This window comes from Delphinus delphis, chromosome 3, assembly GCF_949987515.2.
Source record: "Delphinus delphis chromosome 3, mDelDel1.2, whole genome shotgun sequence".
In the NCBI taxonomy this organism is placed as follows: domain Eukaryota; kingdom Metazoa; phylum Chordata; class Mammalia; order Artiodactyla; family Delphinidae; genus Delphinus; species Delphinus delphis.
Window position 1 is genome coordinate 129,208,688 of NC_082685.1, and position 19,769 is coordinate 129,228,456.

Genomic DNA, 19,769 nt, shown 5'->3' on the forward strand with positions numbered 1-19,769 from the left:
GTGGATGAAGTTCTTTAGTCACAGATCATGCAGAGTACCTACTGTAAAATGAAACTCACAGACTAGCTATACCACTGTGATGGCATATTTGTTTGTTTTTCTAAGATTTTACTTATTTGTTTTTGGCTGTGTTGGGTCTTAGTTGCAGCATGCGGGATCTTCATTGAGGCATGCTGGATCTTTTATTGTAGCGTGCGGGCTCTTCCTTGTGGCATGCGGGCTTCTCTCTAGTTGTGGTGTGTGGGTTTTCTCTTTTCTAGCTGTGGCGTGCAGTTTCCAGAGCACGTGGGCTCTGTAGTTTGCGGCATGCAGGCTCTCTAGTTGAGGCGTGTGGGCTCAGTAGTTGTGGTCCACGGGCTTAGTTGCCCCGCGGCATGTGGGATCTTAGTTCCCAGACCAGGAATCAAACCCATGTCCCCTGCATTGTAAGGTGGATTCTTTACCAGTGGACCACCGGGAAGTCCTGCATATTTGAATGCTATATACATAGTTTGCTACATGATAATTAGGCTTTAGCGGTAAGCATTTCACATTAGTGCATAAAACTAGACATTAATTTTCTCTTCATAGGTTAGTTCTCTAGCATCTATAATCAGCATCTCCATTTCCCCCTTATGTCATATATCTCAGAAGACAAAAGTCCTGGATCCAGTTTCCTAAAGCTGAGATTTCACTCTGATTTTCTACTTCATTTTTTGTTTTATAAGCCTGGACCCAGGTCAGAGGTCAAAAAGCAGCTAGTCACAGGCCAGATCAAGCATATGAGTTTTGTTTAGCCTACTGTTCCTTATAAAATTTAAAATTAGTTTCCAATGTGTAAACAACAAGAAATGGCATGTAAAATCCAGATCTCTCCAGCTTCTTTTGAAAATTCAGAGGCTTTGGAAACACTGGGCTTTTTTTTTTCATTCCAACATGGTAACCATGGACCCCACTTGGACATGAATTTGGCATGAACTCTCAGGTCAGCCAAAAGCTCTGCTAAGGACACTTCTAGGTCCACAGGCATTTGAGTCTGTGACTTTTGGGTCACTCATTCATTCATAAAATACATATTGTGCATCCACTGTGCCTGGTACTGTTCTTAGCCATTTACATAGGTTCTCTTACTTCTTACAAAGCTGTTGTGGGGTTACACGGCTAGCAAGTGGCAGAGCCAGACTTGACCCAGGTGATGTCTCAGGCTCTGTGGTCACGAAGTCCATCATCATCACCTACTTTAAAAGACCCATCCTTTCCTACCTTACGTCTCAATTCAACATGCGATTTTTGCTTATAGCAGAAATTTTTAAAATGACAAACCTAAAAATTGTCATGACATGGAAATATGGCAGTTTGCATACGTTTGTCACTGTGTTCTCCAGTGACTGCAGTATTTCATGCATTTTGTTTTATAACAAGTGAATTACTGTATCAGTTCACAAATGCATTCATTGGCATTTCCATGTGGGCATGATACCCCAACATTTTTCTAGATTCCATCTAACCTGCAGATTTGGTCATTTTGTAAAACTGTTAATATCATTGAAGTAAAATCAAGGAAGAGAACTAATTTATTAATTCCTCTGAAACAGAAAGCTTTTCTCAAAGTTAATATTTTCCTGAAATGACTGAAGTGTGCCCTTTAGGGAAAATATCCAGAGCCTATTTAAAAGGTGTACATTTTAAATCACGTTATACAGAAAGTTTAAAACAAATGTAGAGACACAAGATAGTTTCTGAACTCACAGTTTTCAGTGACATTACCCATCTTGCAGGGTGATCATGTGAGAAACAACTACTGAGCAGAAATACGAAGGATGAAAGTAGAAAACAGTAACACACAACCACAAGGTACAATCTAAGAGTAAAACTCTGGCGTAGGCCAAGTGAGTTCCTTGGTACAGCCTGAATTGCAGAATGATTGAAATTGCCTTATTTCCTCATTTGTGAAATGGAGTATAATCACTGTGTTGTAAAGTATGCCTGACAAATAGTAGCTGTTGAATAAATCTTTATTCCTATTGCCAACAGTTTAACATAAGAGGATGGTTTTTATGCTTTTTTTATGTCTGATATAAAAAGAGTTATATGAACAGGATCAATTAAGTTTAATCTGTGCTGTCTGGAAACAGTAGTAGTAGTTATGTGCAAGTATATAACATGTCAAACCACATAAGATTTTTTAAAAAAAGGTATAATTTTCAGTTAATTTTTTTTTTTAAAGAACAATTTTAAATAAAGCTTTCCTTTATTTTGTCAAAAAGCCCTTCAGTGTTGATAGTGGGGTAGGCTGTGCAGTATGTGAGGCCAGGAGTTGCAGGGGAAATCCCTGAATCTTCTGCTCCATTTTGTTGTGAACCTAAAACTGCCCTAAAAAATAAAGTATACATACGTATATGTCTGGCTTTAGGTAAGCTGGAACAAGGGCAGTCCAGCAGGGGTTGGGGCCCATGCAGAGAAGGCAGCCGACTGAGGTGGCAGCCTAACGGGGATCAGAAGATGGGTTACATGGGTGGGTGGAGAGCTTGAGCAAGTCAGTCAACTTATTGAGGCAAATGGGAGCCAGGTTTCTTACTGTCCAGAAAAGGAGTTACAAATATGGAAAGAGGGAAAGCTTGAATGAACCTGGATGGTGGTATATTGAAATGGAAAGGTTAGTGTGAACTCATGGTTTATGTGTGTGTATGGGTAGGTATATATATATATGTATTTTGCATACGTATGCAAAAAAACATATGTTCTAGCTTTGTCTACCAAGAGGGCCTGGGAGCAGTGATACCCAGGAGTAATGAGTGTATCTAGCACCCAGTTTTTAAATACCAGTCAGGGCTCTTTGGAAAAATGGCTGATCCCAGGGATGAACCAAACTCACGATATGGGTCTGAAAGTATAGAAGTGTTCAAAGAATAATGGTGGCTTGTCAGTCCATAGAGAAGCTAGCTCTGAGAGGCTCCCAATGGCTAAATGTGACAATTTGAGGAAATATGTGATGACAGTAATGGATTTTATCTCACTGAATAGGAATCCACAAACCCATTTTGATATATATGAATAACAAAGAAGAGAAAGGTCTTCCTTATAGAAAAATGCCCATTAACAGAATACAGAAGGAGTGCAGGAACCAGAAAACCAGTGTCTGGCAACCATCAGAGTAATAATTCAGGCAAGGAAGTTAAGAGCAGAGAGCTAAAGTTGGATGAATAACAAGCTATTTATGTAGCCTCAAAGTGTCACCTCCACAAAATATTTAATATAAAGGTAGATATTAATTATAAAGGGAAAGAGTAACTTTACAGTGGCAAAGCCTTCTCAGATGATCACAGTTTGTATCACCAGCAATGGGACAAACTGACCTTGTATACCTCCGGATAGGAGACACTGAAAAGAACACTGCCTGCACCATCATCTCTGAGATATTCCTGTCACAAATGCACACTCTGAATTGAATCATGAGGAATCACCAAATGCAAATTGAGGGACTTCTATAAAACAGTAAATTAAGGTCGTCAGGGTCAAGGAAGGCATAAGGAATGGTTCTGGATTGAATGGGACTCAAGAAACATAACCAAGAGCAAAGCTGATCTTGGTTTGGATCCTTTTGCTATAAAGGATATAACTGGGCTGCTGGCAAAATCTGAATGGGGCTTTTGGGTGAATGGTATACATGGGAGCACTTTGTGGTGTTCTTAGGACTTTTTTGTCAGTATGAAATTATTTCAAAATAAATAAAAATAACAACCTTTGTTCAAAAACTTTTATTTACTATAAAGACAAAACACCAAAATAGGTACAAATACTATAAAAGTGGTTCAATGGGGTAAAAATTTTAATTAAAATATCTTGATATATTTAAAATAACAAAGGATACATTTAAGCCAAATTATCTTAACCCAGAGATTTTTTTTGTAACATTTGCTTACACAGTAAGGTGCTAATAGAAGTTAGCCCTTAAGCCCTGGAAGTCTTAGGAATCATAGTCATACAGCAAATATAATTTCATTGTGAAAGTGAACTTTGGTAGAAGAAAAATCTATAGGACACCTGAGGTAGTAGAAACTGGAATAAACAGCAGTAGACGTTATTTACAACTTGAGTACCAAATAACATTAAGAACACAAAAATAATTACACATTACAATTTTCAGTCCAGCTTTGATCCAAAGAAAATAAGAATATTACATCACATTTGCATTGAAAACAAAACAAAAAACAAAACACCACAATTACCAGCAAGCTGAGGGAACTGCAAACAAACTCAAACAATGGATTTCTGACATCTAGAGGCAGTCTGAGTTTGAAATGTGGTGGGCATGGTGATCTACAAAGTAATACTGATTAGCTGAGGTTCCTCAGTTTATACAGTTTACATCTCTGTCAGACACAGTATTAATCTGACCAATGATCTTCCAGTACATAAAATGGCAAGAGTGCATCCTTTAAAGCTTGCACATGAGAGACTTGGAAACAATCTTATTAGAACTGTGAAAATTCTAAGTAGTCAAAAAAAAAAAGAAAGAAAATACAACACATTTAGAGCTACCAAACTTCACATTTCTGTACTATGTTTAACTCTTCAAATATTGCCAATCTTCCAACCAAAGGAATGTAAAATTTCACTAAGAAACACATTCATATAAAAAAACTGCCTTTTAAAAATTATATGCAATATATCCCTGTAAACTTATCTTGTAACTTATTTTACTTCCAATTTGTGTTGTACATTTAAAATGTACTCTATATAGCTTATTTAGCTTATCCTGAGTCTTTGAGAATAACCAATTTTATTTAACTCTGCAACAATTCAACTGGCTTCTGAAGAGTTAAAACTTAACATCTCAAAAAGCTGTATTAAATACTTAATCAGTACTTAATTTAAAAGACTCACAGAAAAAAGGGTAAAAGAGCTGCCATTTTCCTTCAGGATTCCATGCATCTGAATTCAGTTTAGACAAAAACCATTAGATAACTGTGCAAAATCCAAGGAATTAGTGTGTAAATGAAATTGTTTCACTTATCTTTCTGAACACATTTTCCAAGTTCAAAGCAAATTTATTGTTTAGAAACACTCATTCGTAGTTGAGTAAGTTAATTTTTCTTTATCTATCTATCTATCAGCCAGGCCTACTATAAAGAGATAATGCATGGTAGAAGGAAAACAGCAGTTAATGTTGTTATCAGTGGTGATGATGCATGATGGATAATTACATACAGAGTAAGACTTAAATGGTGTGAAGTTTCCTACAAAAGAAACCGATACATTAAAAAAATTCAAATACATTTCAAGGTCATCTTGATCTTGGTTGTGAGCTGCATCACAGAGAACAGTTGATTTTCACTTAATTTATATTTAACCTGCATAAGAAGAGCAGTGACTGACTCAATGAAGGTAGTATTTTATCATATTCCAATTTTAAAAACAAACAAAATTGCATCTATATTTTAAAAAACTCTTGCAATAGCAAGATATTTAATAAACTCTGGTTCACATCTAGTTCTTTTTTTTTTTTGTGGTTTGAAAAGATCACCTTTCCCTGAATATTAAACATAAATGAAGGTGAAATGAAAATATAGAACCATAATTTCCAAAAACGAAATGAATGGGCCAACAGTAAAATGCACAATGAACCACAATTGCCCAGGCATTTAAAAAGATAAAGGTCAATTGTGGGTCATAAAGAAGTTATCAACTTTTAAAAATATATTTACTGCTACTTATAGCATATTCTGACCTAAAAGAGGCAGATACTGATTTTTATAGCCAGTGACCAAAAAAAAAAAAACAAAAAAACGAACTGCAGAACCCCCTGCTTGTGATCACAATATGAAATGGAAGAATAACTGAAACATTAAAACAGATCCTGAGCCCCTCAGCTGCTAATATTGCTGAAAAAGTGCTCCAAAAAATTATGCTTCTGTTAATTAATCATGCAAACTTCATTGCTTTCCTGTTTACCTAGGGCCAGTTCTTTGAAAGGCACAGTTTACAGTTTCTGCACAAATTGTGGACTTTTGCATACTAAGCTTAGGTACAAATCATGATTTGTCAATCACATACTTAGGTAAGGGTTCCCCACTGATCTTGTTCATAGCTGTTCAGTGGCATGAAGGCCAGCAGATTATCAATGTGGTTCCCCACAAAAGTTTTTTCTCTTGTTGAGCATCCTGTCTCCATTACAGTTTATTTGTATAATTGGCTACCATGTAGTACGGAAGACTGGATGCTTCAGTAGCTCTCTTGATGGAGGTCTGTCCTGAGGTTGAAGTTCTAAACAGCGAAGAGCCACATCTCGTAAACCAGGAGACAAATGTGAAGGGATTGATGGAGCAGTAGTTGCACTGGCAATCTGTAAGAGAAAACACTAGGGTTAAAGTTCTCCACAGCTGGAGCTTCTGATACAGAAGTACACGTGCATATATTTCATAACCTCTATATATGCATCCTATACATAGAAGAATTAAAAGTGGGTGGACTTTTTGCTAACACGGTGTCTATGGAAAAACTCATGAATTTGACCAAATACATGCTGATCAGATGGAGCTACAGTTCTCTTTATTGTCTCAAATGAACAAGGCGAAGTGCATCACAATGATGAGGCAGGTGAAATAGTCACTCAAATCAATTCTGCTTTCCTCATACTCTCCAAAATGGTTTGTCCTCCTTCCTTCATTGCACATTTTTTGTTTTTTTCAGCACAGAGAGCTATTCAGAGTAAGTAAGACTAAACCTGGTCAGTCAATTTAGTATATCAGAAACACAACTGCACTGATTTTTTATTTTCAGGTGACTGAGGAAGTTATATAAGCATGGGGAGACCTGGAGAAGATTACAGCAGGGGAGAGGCGCTGGGGATCAGCTCGGAGGACTAATACTACCCACTCTGCACAGACTGTGTGTTTTAAGTGCTTTACTCTCAGGCCCAGAGGTAATTCTGTTTATCCTCATAATATGATGTAATATAAATAATTCATCAAGGAGGTGCTATTATTACACCCATTTTATAAACAAGAAAACGGACAGTAGACAGAATAAGTCACATGGCTGTTAAAGGATGGAACCAGGGTTTGGGCCCAGGTCTGTATAACTACAAAGCCCAAGCTTTTAAATGAGCACATGTGCAACTCAAATGCTAAAAATCTCAAACATTACATTATTCTCTGGTGGAAGTAGAGAGAATGGATTTGGAAGTTGTCAGAAAGGTAGAACAGCCTTGGCCTCTGACTTAGGTGTGAATTTTTTAAATACAGGAAATAACAGATTAAAAAATTTGTGACAGTACAATACATAAAGAGCTTCAAGTATTTTAATTTAAAAGTTTGGTGTGCGTGTGTGTGTGTGTGTGTGTGTATATATATATATACATATACATATATATATGTACATATTTCACCCAGGAGCAATGATTCAGTATTTGCTAATTCAGTGTTCTCAGTGACTTGATAGAGCATGATTACCGTGAATAATGAGAACTGACTGTTCATGCTGCCAACATTCACCACACCATATCAATTCCTGGAGATATATACACATACATTTATTTCAAAGAAGATATGCCTTCACATTAGATTGATAGGGAAGGAGAACCCATGAAAATTTGCCTTCTGCCAATTTTAGCAGAAAGAAGTAATTTTTATCTCATGATTACCTTAAATATCAAAGCAAGATGATTGGAGTGTTTTTCTGCATTCCAAGGTGGTTTAGCACAAGCCATTTCTATAATAGCACAGCCAACACTCCATACATCACAGCTCCTACCATACTGCTGACCTCTTAGGACCTAAAATAAAGCAGAGAGTTAATTTGGAAATATGACTCATTAGAAAAAGAGAAAGCCATTCTGTAGTTATGGATTCTGGTTTTTTTACTTCAGAGCAAAACAATGTACAAAGAACAATTCCACAGACTACCTGATGTCTCATTTATTTCATTAACATGCTCAATCTCTATGTGGGACAAAAATATTTTGGAGAATTGTGAGGTTCTGAAGGAGAGGCATATCATAGAATTTCAAAGCTGCCTCAGTACGCGTAGTAAACTACAGAGCAAGAGGACAACCAATTATCACTACATATGAACGTGAAGAGTTCTGAACATAACAGAAGAGGCCGAGTTCAGAAGAGCAATTATGCACCTTGGGTTTACTAGAAAACAACTACTATAAATTACCGAATAATTCTTTGTTAGAAATAGGTTTTAATAGATTTGCTTAAAGGCTATGGAAAGGCAGGGATGAAGGGTCTGAAATCAAGGATATCATTAAGATCTTAGTTTTAGGGCCGTGGACTTCTAATTAGTAGTCACACAGTGGATAACACTGCAAAATTATTTGGTGTAATGCTGTCACACAGAACTCCAAAATATTTTTTTTCATCACACTCAAAGCTGCTTCTCACCTCAGGTGCCATAAATGCAATTGTCCCCAATAATTGTCCCTGAAACTCTCCTGCACCAGTTCCTTTTGATGCCAACCTGGCTGCAGCTCCAAAATCAGCAATTCTCAGTCTCTGACCTGTGCTGTCAATTAGCAAATTGGCACCTGTCAACAAAAACAGCAAATGACCTTATATGTTAAAAACAAAAGAACAGATTAAAAACTCAGTAAAATACTACTAATGAAATAGGATAATGACAAAAGAAAGTAGACTGTGTGTCAGAGAAATCTACTCTTCCTCTCAATTCACTTCATTCGTAAAGGCACATAGGTCTCTGCAGTGTAAAAAAAATCCAAAGCCTCAGAGGGAAAATCAGACAAAGCATCAAGGCATAAGGAACAAAAGCAGAGATTTCGTAAAACTTTTAAATAGTAAGTGTTAAACCTTTAATATAATGATTCTTAGCAAAATCTTTACTCAAAGTTCCAATTTTAGTGTAGTTTACACTTTGAGACAAAGCTCTGTTGAAACATACTGACCTAGCCCAATTCAGACTTTATACTGTAATTTCATAATTATAGCTTAAAAAAATTAATGTTATAAAATTACTTGAATGTGTTATATCAAATCCTAAAGGCATTCATGTCAGAAAACCAAAGTTGCTCTCTTTTTTTGGCCACGCAGCTTGCAGGATCTTAGTTCCCTGACCAGGGATCGAACCTGCACCCCGGCAGTGAAAGCATGGAGTCCTAACCTAGACTACCAGGGAATTCCCCGAAGTTGCTCTTTAATAAACCAAACTGCAAAAGATTCGAGAGGATTTTTCTTAAAAGGAGTTTACAGTATCCCAGTTATTTTAAATAAAGCCAGGAATAGGAACCTTTGGGGAGGCAGTAAGTACATCATGAGACCAAGACAGGGGAATCAGAGACCTGGATTCGGTACTTGGTTTGCCATCAATTAGCAGTAAGACTGTGGAAAAAGTCTCAGCCTAAGGAAGGCAGAATATATTACCCTGAAAAGTTCCTTTCACTTATGATAATTCTAGTGATCTGAGTTACTCAGGAGAAACAATCCCATAGTTGATTTCAAGTTAGAAACTATCAACAAAGGTCTAAGTTTTAAAATTACATTTGTTTTCTGCTTATTGATAAAAAGAAGATAATAATTAAAAGAATTCCTACCTTTGACATCTCTGTGAATGATCTGGTTTTCATGGAGATATGAAAGGCCACGAAGTAATTGTTCAGTATAGTTAATAACTACTGATTCCTTGAAGGCTCCATATTTACTGAGCAAATGAGCCACAGATCCCCCTAAACATGTAATAATAATAATTTGTCATAAACTTAAGCCAAAATTAAAATTGTTCATTACACTTTGGTTACATAAGCTTGCACTGCATGAGCTCACATTCACATTTGAAATATTAAATTTATCATCTGCTTCAGAAGTGAAACTGGTTTAAAAACTAACACATTCCAGTAATCTTAAAACCTATCAATTAGGAGACATTTTCATGGAACCCTCATTAACTGGTTTTCTGGAAGGTCAAGATTTCAGAAAGCTTTAAAAGTTAACAATTTTGGATGGAACTATTCCTCTTATGTACAATTCACCTCTCTGTCTTTTTGACCAAGATATATAAAATCTCTTTCTTAATGATGTAAGTAAACAGTGGTAACATGTTATTTAACAGAAGGTAAAAAGAATGGGAGGAGCCAGAAGACCCAGAGTTAGGCTTCATATCCTACTGTTTACCAGCTCTGACCTAGGACAAGTCACAAACTCAATAAGCCTCATCTAAAATTGTTTATAATAGTCAACCTATATACAACCATCAACCCAGGTAACAACCAACATCAGAGAATGTACTAAAGAACTGATTTGTAAATAGAAATACACTCTTCAAACACAAAAAAATAAGAAACCAAGTGCTTGTGTATTCATTACGTCCCAAGTCATTTATTTTACTGTATATACGGTATAATACAAAATAAAACTCAGTCTCTATTTGTTCAAGTAGATGACAAGGTTCAACTTTACGCTTCAGTGCTAGTTTACCTGTTAGTTTTTAAAGCTATATCTTAACTAATTTTATTTTTATATTGTTATGTTAAAATATTTCCTAAACCTGTCCTATTAATGATGGCCAACTGGACAAATACGGATCTTACCATGGCAGGTTTAAAAAAATTATTCCTATAAAACAATGGTACACAATCATTTTAAAAGACACACTGAAAAAGTTTAAAAGTTAGAGGTAATGAATATTTTATTTATATTTAAATGAAAGACAAACTATTTACAGTTCATACTACTATGTTGAGGCAATTTACTTTTAGGAATCTGAACTATTTAATAAAAATAAGTGTTCATTAAACGGTTTTTCCTAAATTTAATATCAAGCAAAAGTTAAATCTATGTATCACTATTTGTAATTTAAAACATGAACATACCTGCCATCCATTCAATGAAGAGATTATAATTGCTCTTCTCACATGTGGCTCCCAACATCCTAATGATGTTTGGATGATTCAGATGGCTCATCATTCTTATCTCCTCCCTTAATGCTTCTACTACTTCTTCTTGCTCAGAAGATGTATTTCTGACATACGTCACCTATTTCAGTAAACATGTTTACAAAGTTTTGAATTCTGATGAATTTCTATTTATAATTTTCACTAACAATCTAATCTAAAATGGACAAACCCAAATTAACTTATATATCAATAGTAGAAGGCATTTATGCTCATGGATGCAATGTAGATACTTTATAAAAAAACCAAATCAAACTCTTTTAAATAATAAGAATCTAACAAGCAGCAGTAAAAAATCAGGAGATGAAAGAAGACTGAGACATAACCAATCTTTCCAAACTGTCTGAAGGCAGACTAAAAAAATGAGAAAAGCCCAATCATAAGAACCAACATGACTTAAACATGAAAACTTTACTATGGCCTCGCCATGAGGCTTGTGGGATCTTAGTTCCCCGACCAGGGACTGAACCCGGGCCCCAGCAGTGAGAGCGCCGAGTCCTAACCACTGGACCACAAGGGAGTTCCCAACTATTGTCGTATCTTGATAAGCATGCTCATTATAAAAAGTAAACCACAGAAATCCCAAGATGACATTGCACCAGTAACTTTGCTGAAGGGAGTATAAAACCATACCTCTAATAAATATTAAAAAGTGCAAACAAAAACTGCAACCTTTATAGGGCCCATCCTGATGTTTCATCTTGATGAACCATGACAATAATCACGCTTCAACTTTCAAATAGAACTCATGATACCTTTGGTGCTGTGGCAACATCTACTTCAAAATTTAGGTTTCTCAGGACTTCCCTGGTGGTCCAGTCGTAAGGAATCTGCCTTCCAATGCAGGGGACGTGGGTTTGATCCGTGGTCAGGGAACTAAGCCCTCACGCCACAACTACTGAGCCCGCATGCCTCAACGAGAGAGGCTGCGTGCCACAACTAGAGACAGAAAACCTGCAAGCCACAACTAGAGAGAGGCCCACGTGCCGCAATGAAGATCCCGCATGCTGCAACTAAGAACCAGCGCAGCAAAAAAATTAATAATAAATAAATAGAATACTTTAAAAAAAGAAATTTAGGTTTCTGAAAACTTTAAAAACTAAAATATATACATATGGGGATATATCCTTTATTTGCTCACTTTTCACTTTTATAATTGTAATCATTTATAAGCTCACTAGATATTTACCTGTTTAACAGCCATTAAAGTTCCAGTTCCCACATCTTGAGCCTGATAACAAGAAGAAAATGCTCCAAGGCCTATTTGCTGACCTTTCAGCCATTCAGTGTCTTCTCTATAAGGTTGTTTTGCTTTGGTATGTCCTGGTAGAGTCTCTGGTGTCTGCATATTAAATGAGAGCAATCCTTTTACTGTTAAGTTAAAAGAGTAAGAGTTTGTGAAATCAGCCTGGCAAAATATTACTCTTGTTCAGTCTGGCTTCCCCAAATCACCTATAAACTTGACCTCTGAGTGGACAGTGTTGGTGACCAATGTCAAACGCATGTGATCACCACTGTAGAATCAACCAGAAGGGCCTCTGAAATAGGCAATGAGTATTTCTGTTCAAATAATGATACAAAAATTGTTGTATAATTAATTCTATGTGAAAACTCTGCTTCTAACAGTTAACTCATGTTAAAAGCTGCATTTCTGAATTAGTTTTATTTTAGCACGGCCCGAGGAAACTCTCTAACCTTTTAAAGACTATACTTACATCTTGTTGAATGATGATGATGTCATCTCCATTTTCAACCTGTAGTTGAGGAACTAGGGGGAGGGCATCCTGAGATGCTGACATTGCCATGGCAATCGCTAAAGCTTCTTCTTCTTCAGCTTCCATTTTTTCTTTGCACTTCTGATTATGATTCATATCATCTTTGTAGGTATCATCATTTTCATCCTTTTCAGGAGACAGCACAGCAACTTCTGACTTAAAAGTTACTGTTGTGTCACTTGAAGGCATAGATGCTTCAAGAAGGTCCTCAATACTGGAGTTGAGCTCTGTATTGACATCTAATCTGCATTTCTCCTCTACTGGGGTGAACACTGTCTCGTCACTAGGTATAACAGCATTACTGCTATTGCTGCTGCTGCCAAAGCCGTCATCACGTTTGGAACTACTGTTCAAATCAAGTGTCATGCTATTTTTTAAGGCATCTCCCTGTTTACTTGTATTACTTGGGGTAGGTCGAGATGGCTTTGGCCTGTGTATATTACTGGAGGGCAGGGGTCTTGACTGAGTAAAGATTGGGGAAAGTTTATCTGAGTCTTTGTTTTCAGAACAGTTTCTCTGGAACTGTAGAGAAAACTTGCGCTGTGTTTGAGGAGATGCAGAAGGTATTTTGCAGGGAACAAACCCCTGAGGTCTGTGCTTAGAGACATCTGTTACGGTGCCAGGTGGTACAGATGGGGCAGATGAAGAAGGGCTTGACAAGGCTGGGAACATTAGCTGGGAATGATGAGATAAAGGAGAGGAGTTCAAACACTGACTGTGGGGTCTGCCTTTTGTTTGAACCATTGGCTTTGGCTGCTCCATTGTTGTTGAACTAGGAAGTCCTACTGAAATGCTGGCCAGTCGGTCAGAAATGTCCTCTGAACTGGCACTCAATTTTGTAGCACACAATCCTTTTCCAGTTTTCTCTAAATGGTCTGTGCGCTCAAAGGAACTGTTCTCTGTGGCTTCTGGACAGCTGTTAGGGACTGATGCCTTCAAAAAGCTGTCATGTCGACCATCCAAAGTGTCTTCTATGCCCAGCTGGATGGCCTCAGCAATTTCCACCTCATCTGCAATAGCCATCAAACGACGACGCATCCTGGTAAAATGAGTAGAACTGGAAACATTCAGCATTTCTAACAGTTTTGAAAATACATGGGGTACTGCAGTAACCATTCTTGCAGAACTCAAATATATCCTTCTGGAGAGTTTACCAACCATTGAGTGGGAATTATCAATGGACTGCAAAGCAAAGGTTAAGAGGGACAGCAGCTTCTTATACCTGAAAGAAAAAACACATTCAATTATGAAACAAATTAAAATTACTGCAAAATATATACAAATAAAATGGTACTTATTCACAACTTTTACATTTAAAAAAATCAGTATAAAGGATCTAAAAATTTTTAATTAAATAGCCTAGACTTCAGGTGTTCGCCAATCAAATATTAAGGTATCAGTAACCTACATGTGTGCTGTAATTTGAGTCTTTCATTCATCTAAAATGTGTCCTTCTTGGATGGGTGTGGCGGGGGGCGGTGGGATGGGGTAGGTAAAAGGAGGAAAGAAAGGTATTTTCAGAAGAAAAATTACCTGACTTCAACAGGCTCAGCTTGTGAAACATCAGTACTGACAGTATGAGGGTAAAATTCAGCAGGAAATTCCAACAGCAGTCTATCTATGAGACAAAGGCGGCCCAGGAGTTCTTGCCAGTTGTTTGATTCAGTTTGGTTTCCAAGAATACAATTTAAGACATAATCAACACCACCAATACCAATGGATCCTACAGAAAGGAAAGTAAAAATAAATGAAAAACAGTGATATTAAAATCTAAAACAAAACATGATCAAATGGTTTAAGGTTAACAAAAATACTTGAATTATATTAATTTCAAGAATCTCCCTTTTAGATTAATTCCTATTTCTAATGTTAGCTGAGTCAATTTACAAAATTATTTCAAAATCCTGTAACTGCCCTATTAGAGATTATGAGATTAGACCGTCTAAGGAAAATGATAAAACATATTATATTAATTTTAAGTAAAAAGTTATTACCAGCTTTAAGTATTTCTCTGCCAACGGCCAACTCTCCTGCTTGGCCTTTGCACAATTCCAATAGCGTTGATATAGACAGCTGACTTGTGCGACTAAAAATGAAAGGAAGCAACATCAGATTTTAATCTTGGATAAAATACATATTAAAAGGACAGTAGTAATGTAATGCCTTGTGAAAAGGTGGGAAAAAATGTTTTTAGGAGTGTTTGCTTCTCAACCACTAAAACTGCATTAATGATGTCACTATAAGTAATAATATTTATTATTAGGTCTAATTCCATAAATTTTACCTTATCTTCTGTGTTAAGCACAGAATCTTCACTACTGGCTCTTATAAACAGCAAGTATTAAATATGAAACCAGATAAAAGGCTTATTTTCATTATCATATCTTGTTAAAATAAGAAAGAAAAGACTCAGACATTTTGATTTCTGAATTTTCATTAAGTTCTCTTGAATTAAAAACAAAGTCTTCCCATCCAAAACCGTTATATTCTCTTTATATAGCCAGAATGACTTCTAAATATCATAAAATCTCTTTACCATATTTCTTATGATGTTCAGTCATTCAAGTGACCAAGTAAACAACCTAACTTTAGAATTTCAGAAAGTGGACAACAAAACAAATGCCATAAAAACATTGAAATTCTTAGGGGAAAAAACCCTATTATAATATTAAGAAATGAAATGATTTTTCTATGCATTTTTCAAATTACTTGTTAATTTTTTTCAGATATTTATAGTATTCTCTCTAAGCAACAAGGAAACCTCTAATACTTACAATCTGTAGGCTTGTGTAGAGAAACAATGGAGACAAAAGACAGACTTTATGAGATGAGAAACAAGTCAAAGTTAAGTGCTTAATTTCTGAGATCCTCTACAGACTACATCATGTGACTTAGGGAGGAAGACAAAATTGGACTAGAAGAGCTCCAAAAGGAGGTAATGGCAGAGGCAAACCAAGGGAGAGTCAGTGCTTCTTACCACCTGAGATCTGCTGGGACACGAAGAGATGAGAACTGCCAAAAAAGTGTTTACTGTGGCTATGCTCATTATATGAAAAGTGGTCTTTTCCTCCCACTTTATGGAAAGGGAAAAAATAAAAGAGAGAGAGAGAACCAGCGGTCTAATAAAAGCATATCTTGTGCTCATTTTCCCAATCACCATACCCTCATTTCTCTACCTCCAGTGAGGGCTGTTCTCGTTCCTTGCTGATTTTTAAGGATATTGCAGGGATATATGGAATTGTTGTTGTTGTTATCTGACAAAACTATCACAGAGTAAAATTCCATCACAAAGAAAATAATGGAATGGGGTTTTTGTTTTTTTGGTCCTGATAATGCAAAGCATGTATAATGATTTTATTGGTTCCTATCCTGTGTAACTCATTCTCTAAAATGAGATAATATCTCATATATCACCTGCTGTTCTTATCAACTGGACTTCAGTTTTAAGAATATTACTTTAAAATAAAAGAGAATCAATCACCATACAATAATGTGGAGGTCCACGCAGTTTGTTAGCCTGGTTTTTACTTGCCATTAGTTCTTCCTAGTCCTTAAGAGCTTTAAATGTTACATGTTAATTTCAAATCTCACATTATAAAACAGTATTCAAAGCCTCATTTAGTAAGTATGTATCAAATACTCACTAGGTTTGAGGCTCTGTGCTAGGCTTTCAGGACAAGGTGGTTTGAAGCAGTTCATTTATAGGGCCTTACCTATTGACGTCTGCACACTTGACTAGGATGGTGTCTACAACTGGCCGGAGAAGTCTCTGCAGTTTGATTCTTTCTGCCAAACTATGGCAAGGAGTATATACTAGCATGGCTCTCAACGTTTTCTGGGGGAAAAAAACTGAAGGTCAGTTTAACTACATTTAAAAAGCATCAGAGACAATGGCCTAATCTGAGACAATTTGAGAAATAAAATAATGATAGGAACAGATTATAACCCATAAATAAAATAAGAATCCATGAGTTGATACTGATACAAATAAAAAACTGGATAAATAAATAGATAAGGTAGAAAGGAACTCTCAACTATTTCTGTAATTTTTAAAAGTCTGAATTAATTTCAGAATAAAAAGTTATTTTAAAAAGAAAATGAGGAAAGGAGCCAACTTGAAAGAGCTCCCAATGGCTAAAGATGGAATAACTTGGGCACAAAGTAAATGATGATAGTACTGAATTATAACCCATAGAATAAAATAAATACCCATGAGTCTATGGTGATAGAAATAAAAAAAACTGAATAAATACATAAATGGGAGAGAAGAGACAGCTCTTCGTTATAGACAAATTCCAATTAACTAATAAAGGAGGAATATGGGAAATAGAAGATCACCGTTAGAACACCACAGTAGTCATTGCTGTAGGCAAGATCCACTGACAAATGCTAAAATCTGTGAATAGAAACAGGATATCTGCATAGTCTCAAAGTATCTCCCCCAAGACATTTATTATAGTAATTTTACAGTACCCAGTAGACAGCACCTTAAGCAAGTGATGAAGGATGGCATCACCAATAATAAGACACACTGACATGATATACCCCCTGATAACAATGCACTGAGAAGGGCACATCACCTCTGGTGTTCTTGCGAAAAATGCATAATGTAATCATGAGAAAATACCAGATAAACCCAAATTGAGGAACATTCTTCAAAATAACTGGCCAATACACTTCAAAAGTGTCAAGGTCTACAAAAGACAAGTAAAGACTGAGGGATTGTCACAGATGGGAAAATTAGGGGGGCATGATAACTAAGTGCAATGTGAGATTCTGGATTGGATCCTAAAAGAGAAAAAAGACATTAATGGAAAAATGGGTGAAATATGAATAAAGTCTGTAGTTTAGCTGAAAAGGACACTGTTGGGACAGTTTGGGGATATCTGAATATGGACTTTATAGTCCATAATAATATTGTAATTAATGCTAAATTTTCAGAGTTTGCTGATTGCATGGTGATTATACAAAAGAATGTTATTTATTCTTAAGAGATACATGCTAAAGTATTTGAAGTGAAATGTCATGATGCCTGCACATAACTTTCAAATTGTTCAGCAAAAAATTATATATGGGGAGGAAGGGGAAGGGAAAACAAAGAAGGGCAAGAGGGAGGGGAGAAAGGGAAGGGAGAGCTCTAAGGGCAGGAACCATGTCTGCCCTCACTGTGCCTGGCACACTAAATAACTGTAGAGGAATCAGAATACAGTATCATTCAGAGTCCCTGCACTCTAGGAGCTCATTAACACATTGGGAAACCATGTGAAGTGATAATAAACAACCAGATAGTAAGGCATAAACAACCAGATAGTAAGGCATTATACTGAACAGTCAAATATGTCTGAAGGTTTGTGTTGGAAAATAGTAAGAAGAAAGAGGTAAAAAGTTGAGCCAAGAACACTGGTCTTTATATTATGCTGGTCTTTATTCTACAGTATGCTGGTCTTTATTCTATAGTATTCTATAGTATGTTGGTCCCTCAAGATGCTATATAAAAAAAAAGACCACGGTTAAGATAAATTTGGGAAATAATGCATCTTATGCCATGATGAGATTCCCAATGTACGTTAACTTATGAAGGTTCCTAGAAGACTTTCAGTGAACAGACCCATTTAACCTCATGTAATTTAGTATTCACCAATTTTAACTGAACACAGAACTCTTTCTTCAGGGAAGAAAGGGAAGGAACTTCTCATAATCCAGCCAAACTTCCACAGAATATGCCTTAGGAAATGTTGTTGAAGAAACAGAAACCTCTATAGGTTTCTGAGCTGGGGAATAAAGCGGCATTTAAGGAATAATGATGACTATTATATTCAATGTTCTCACAATGTACTAGACATTACAGTTAGAGGTATCTACACAATCTCATTTCAAACCTAAGAGGTACATATTTTCATTATTTTATAGGTGAAAAAGATGAAGTTTACGAGTCCTAAAAAGTTACACTGCTAGCAAACTGGAGAACCAGAATTCGAATCAAAGTCTCTCTGATTTTGACCATATATCCAGATTGCCTAGGCTAGGCCCAGTTTAGCAGATTATCCAAGTATCCCAGTTGGGATAATAAATTATGAGGTCACTCAATTTTGACTCCAAACTAATGTTCATAAACACTATACTATACTACCTTTCAAAAAGAAGATTTGCTAGGCATAGTTGTTACAGGATGGATTAGAAAAAGATTAAGAGTGGAAGCAGAGAAATGAAATGAGTTTTAAAAACAACCAGGGACTTCCCTGGTGGCACAGTGGTTAAGAATCCTCCTGCCAATGCAGGGGACACAGGTTTGATTCCTGGTCTGGGAAGATCCCACATGCCGTGGAGCAACTAATCCTGTGTGCCACAATTACTGACTCTATGCTGTAGAGCCCGCGAACCACAACTACTGAGCCTGCGTGCTGCAACTACTGAAGCCTGCACACCTAAAGCCCATGCTCTGCAACAAGAAGCCCGCACACCGCAACTAGAGAGAGTGTGTGTGTGTAGCAACGAAGATCCAATGCAGCCAAAAACAAATAAATAAAATAAATAAATTTTAAAAATGAAGTGGAAGAATTAAAAAAAAAAACCAGACCAAAGGGCTTCCCTGGTGGCGCAGTGGTTGAGAATCTGCCTGCTAATGCAGGGGACACGGGTTTGAGCCCTGGTCTGGGAGGATCCCACATGCCGCGGAGCAACTAGGCCCATGAGCCACAACTACTGAGCCTGTGCTCCACAACAAGAGAGGCCGCGATAGGGAGAGGCCCGCGCACCGCGATGAAGAGTGGCCCCCGCTTGCCACAACTAGAGAAAGCCCTCGCACAGAAATTAAGACCCAACACAGCAAAAATAAATTAATTAATAAACTCCTACCCCCAAAATAAAAATAAAAACAGACCAGATAAGAATTATTCTAAAGCAGTGGTCCTAAGAAGAACTACAATCCTGCAGCCTGTGGAACAAAAACCACATTCACAGAAAGACAAGATGAAAAGGCAGAGAGGGCTATGTACCAGATGAAGGAACAAGATAAAACCCCAGAAAAACAACTAAATGAAGTGGAGATAGGCAACCTTCCAGAAAAAGAATTCAGAATAATGACAGTGAAGATGATCCAGAAC

The 19,769-nt window shown here is 36.7% G+C and overlaps 1 protein-coding gene and 1 long non-coding RNA gene across 3 annotated transcripts in view; one reads left to right on the forward strand and one right to left on the reverse strand.

The window, feature by feature from the left end:
• LOC132423573 (uncharacterized) overlaps positions 1 to 19,769 on the forward strand; it is a 55,373-nt gene that overhangs the window by 14,847 nt on the left and 20,757 nt on the right. The window contains exon 3 of the long non-coding RNA XR_009519005.2: positions 6,763 to 6,904. This is a non-coding gene — a long non-coding RNA (uncharacterized lncRNA). The remainder of the gene's footprint in view (positions 1 to 6,762; positions 6,905 to 19,769) is intronic.
• The window catches only part of MAP3K1 (mitogen-activated protein kinase kinase kinase 1), an 81,645-nt gene continuing 65,603 nt past the window's right edge, over positions 3,728 to 19,769 (reverse strand). For both annotated transcript variants that reach the window (XM_060009473.1, XM_060009474.1), the window contains 10 exons: positions 16,380 to 16,501; positions 14,661 to 14,752; positions 14,200 to 14,389; positions 12,607 to 13,888; positions 12,081 to 12,233; positions 10,811 to 10,973; positions 9,536 to 9,667; positions 8,373 to 8,515; positions 7,625 to 7,756; positions 3,728 to 6,325 (listed from right to left, as the gene is read on the reverse strand). In XM_060009473.1, the coding sequence (XP_059865456.1) occupies positions 6,176 to 6,325; positions 7,625 to 7,756; positions 8,373 to 8,515; positions 9,536 to 9,667; positions 10,811 to 10,973; positions 12,081 to 12,233; positions 12,607 to 13,888; positions 14,200 to 14,389; positions 14,661 to 14,752; positions 16,380 to 16,501 (2,559 nt within the window). In that variant the 3' untranslated portion in view covers positions 3,728 to 6,175. The remainder of the gene's footprint in view (positions 6,326 to 7,624; positions 7,757 to 8,372; positions 8,516 to 9,535; positions 9,668 to 10,810; positions 10,974 to 12,080; positions 12,234 to 12,606; positions 13,889 to 14,199; positions 14,390 to 14,660; positions 14,753 to 16,379; positions 16,502 to 19,769) is intronic.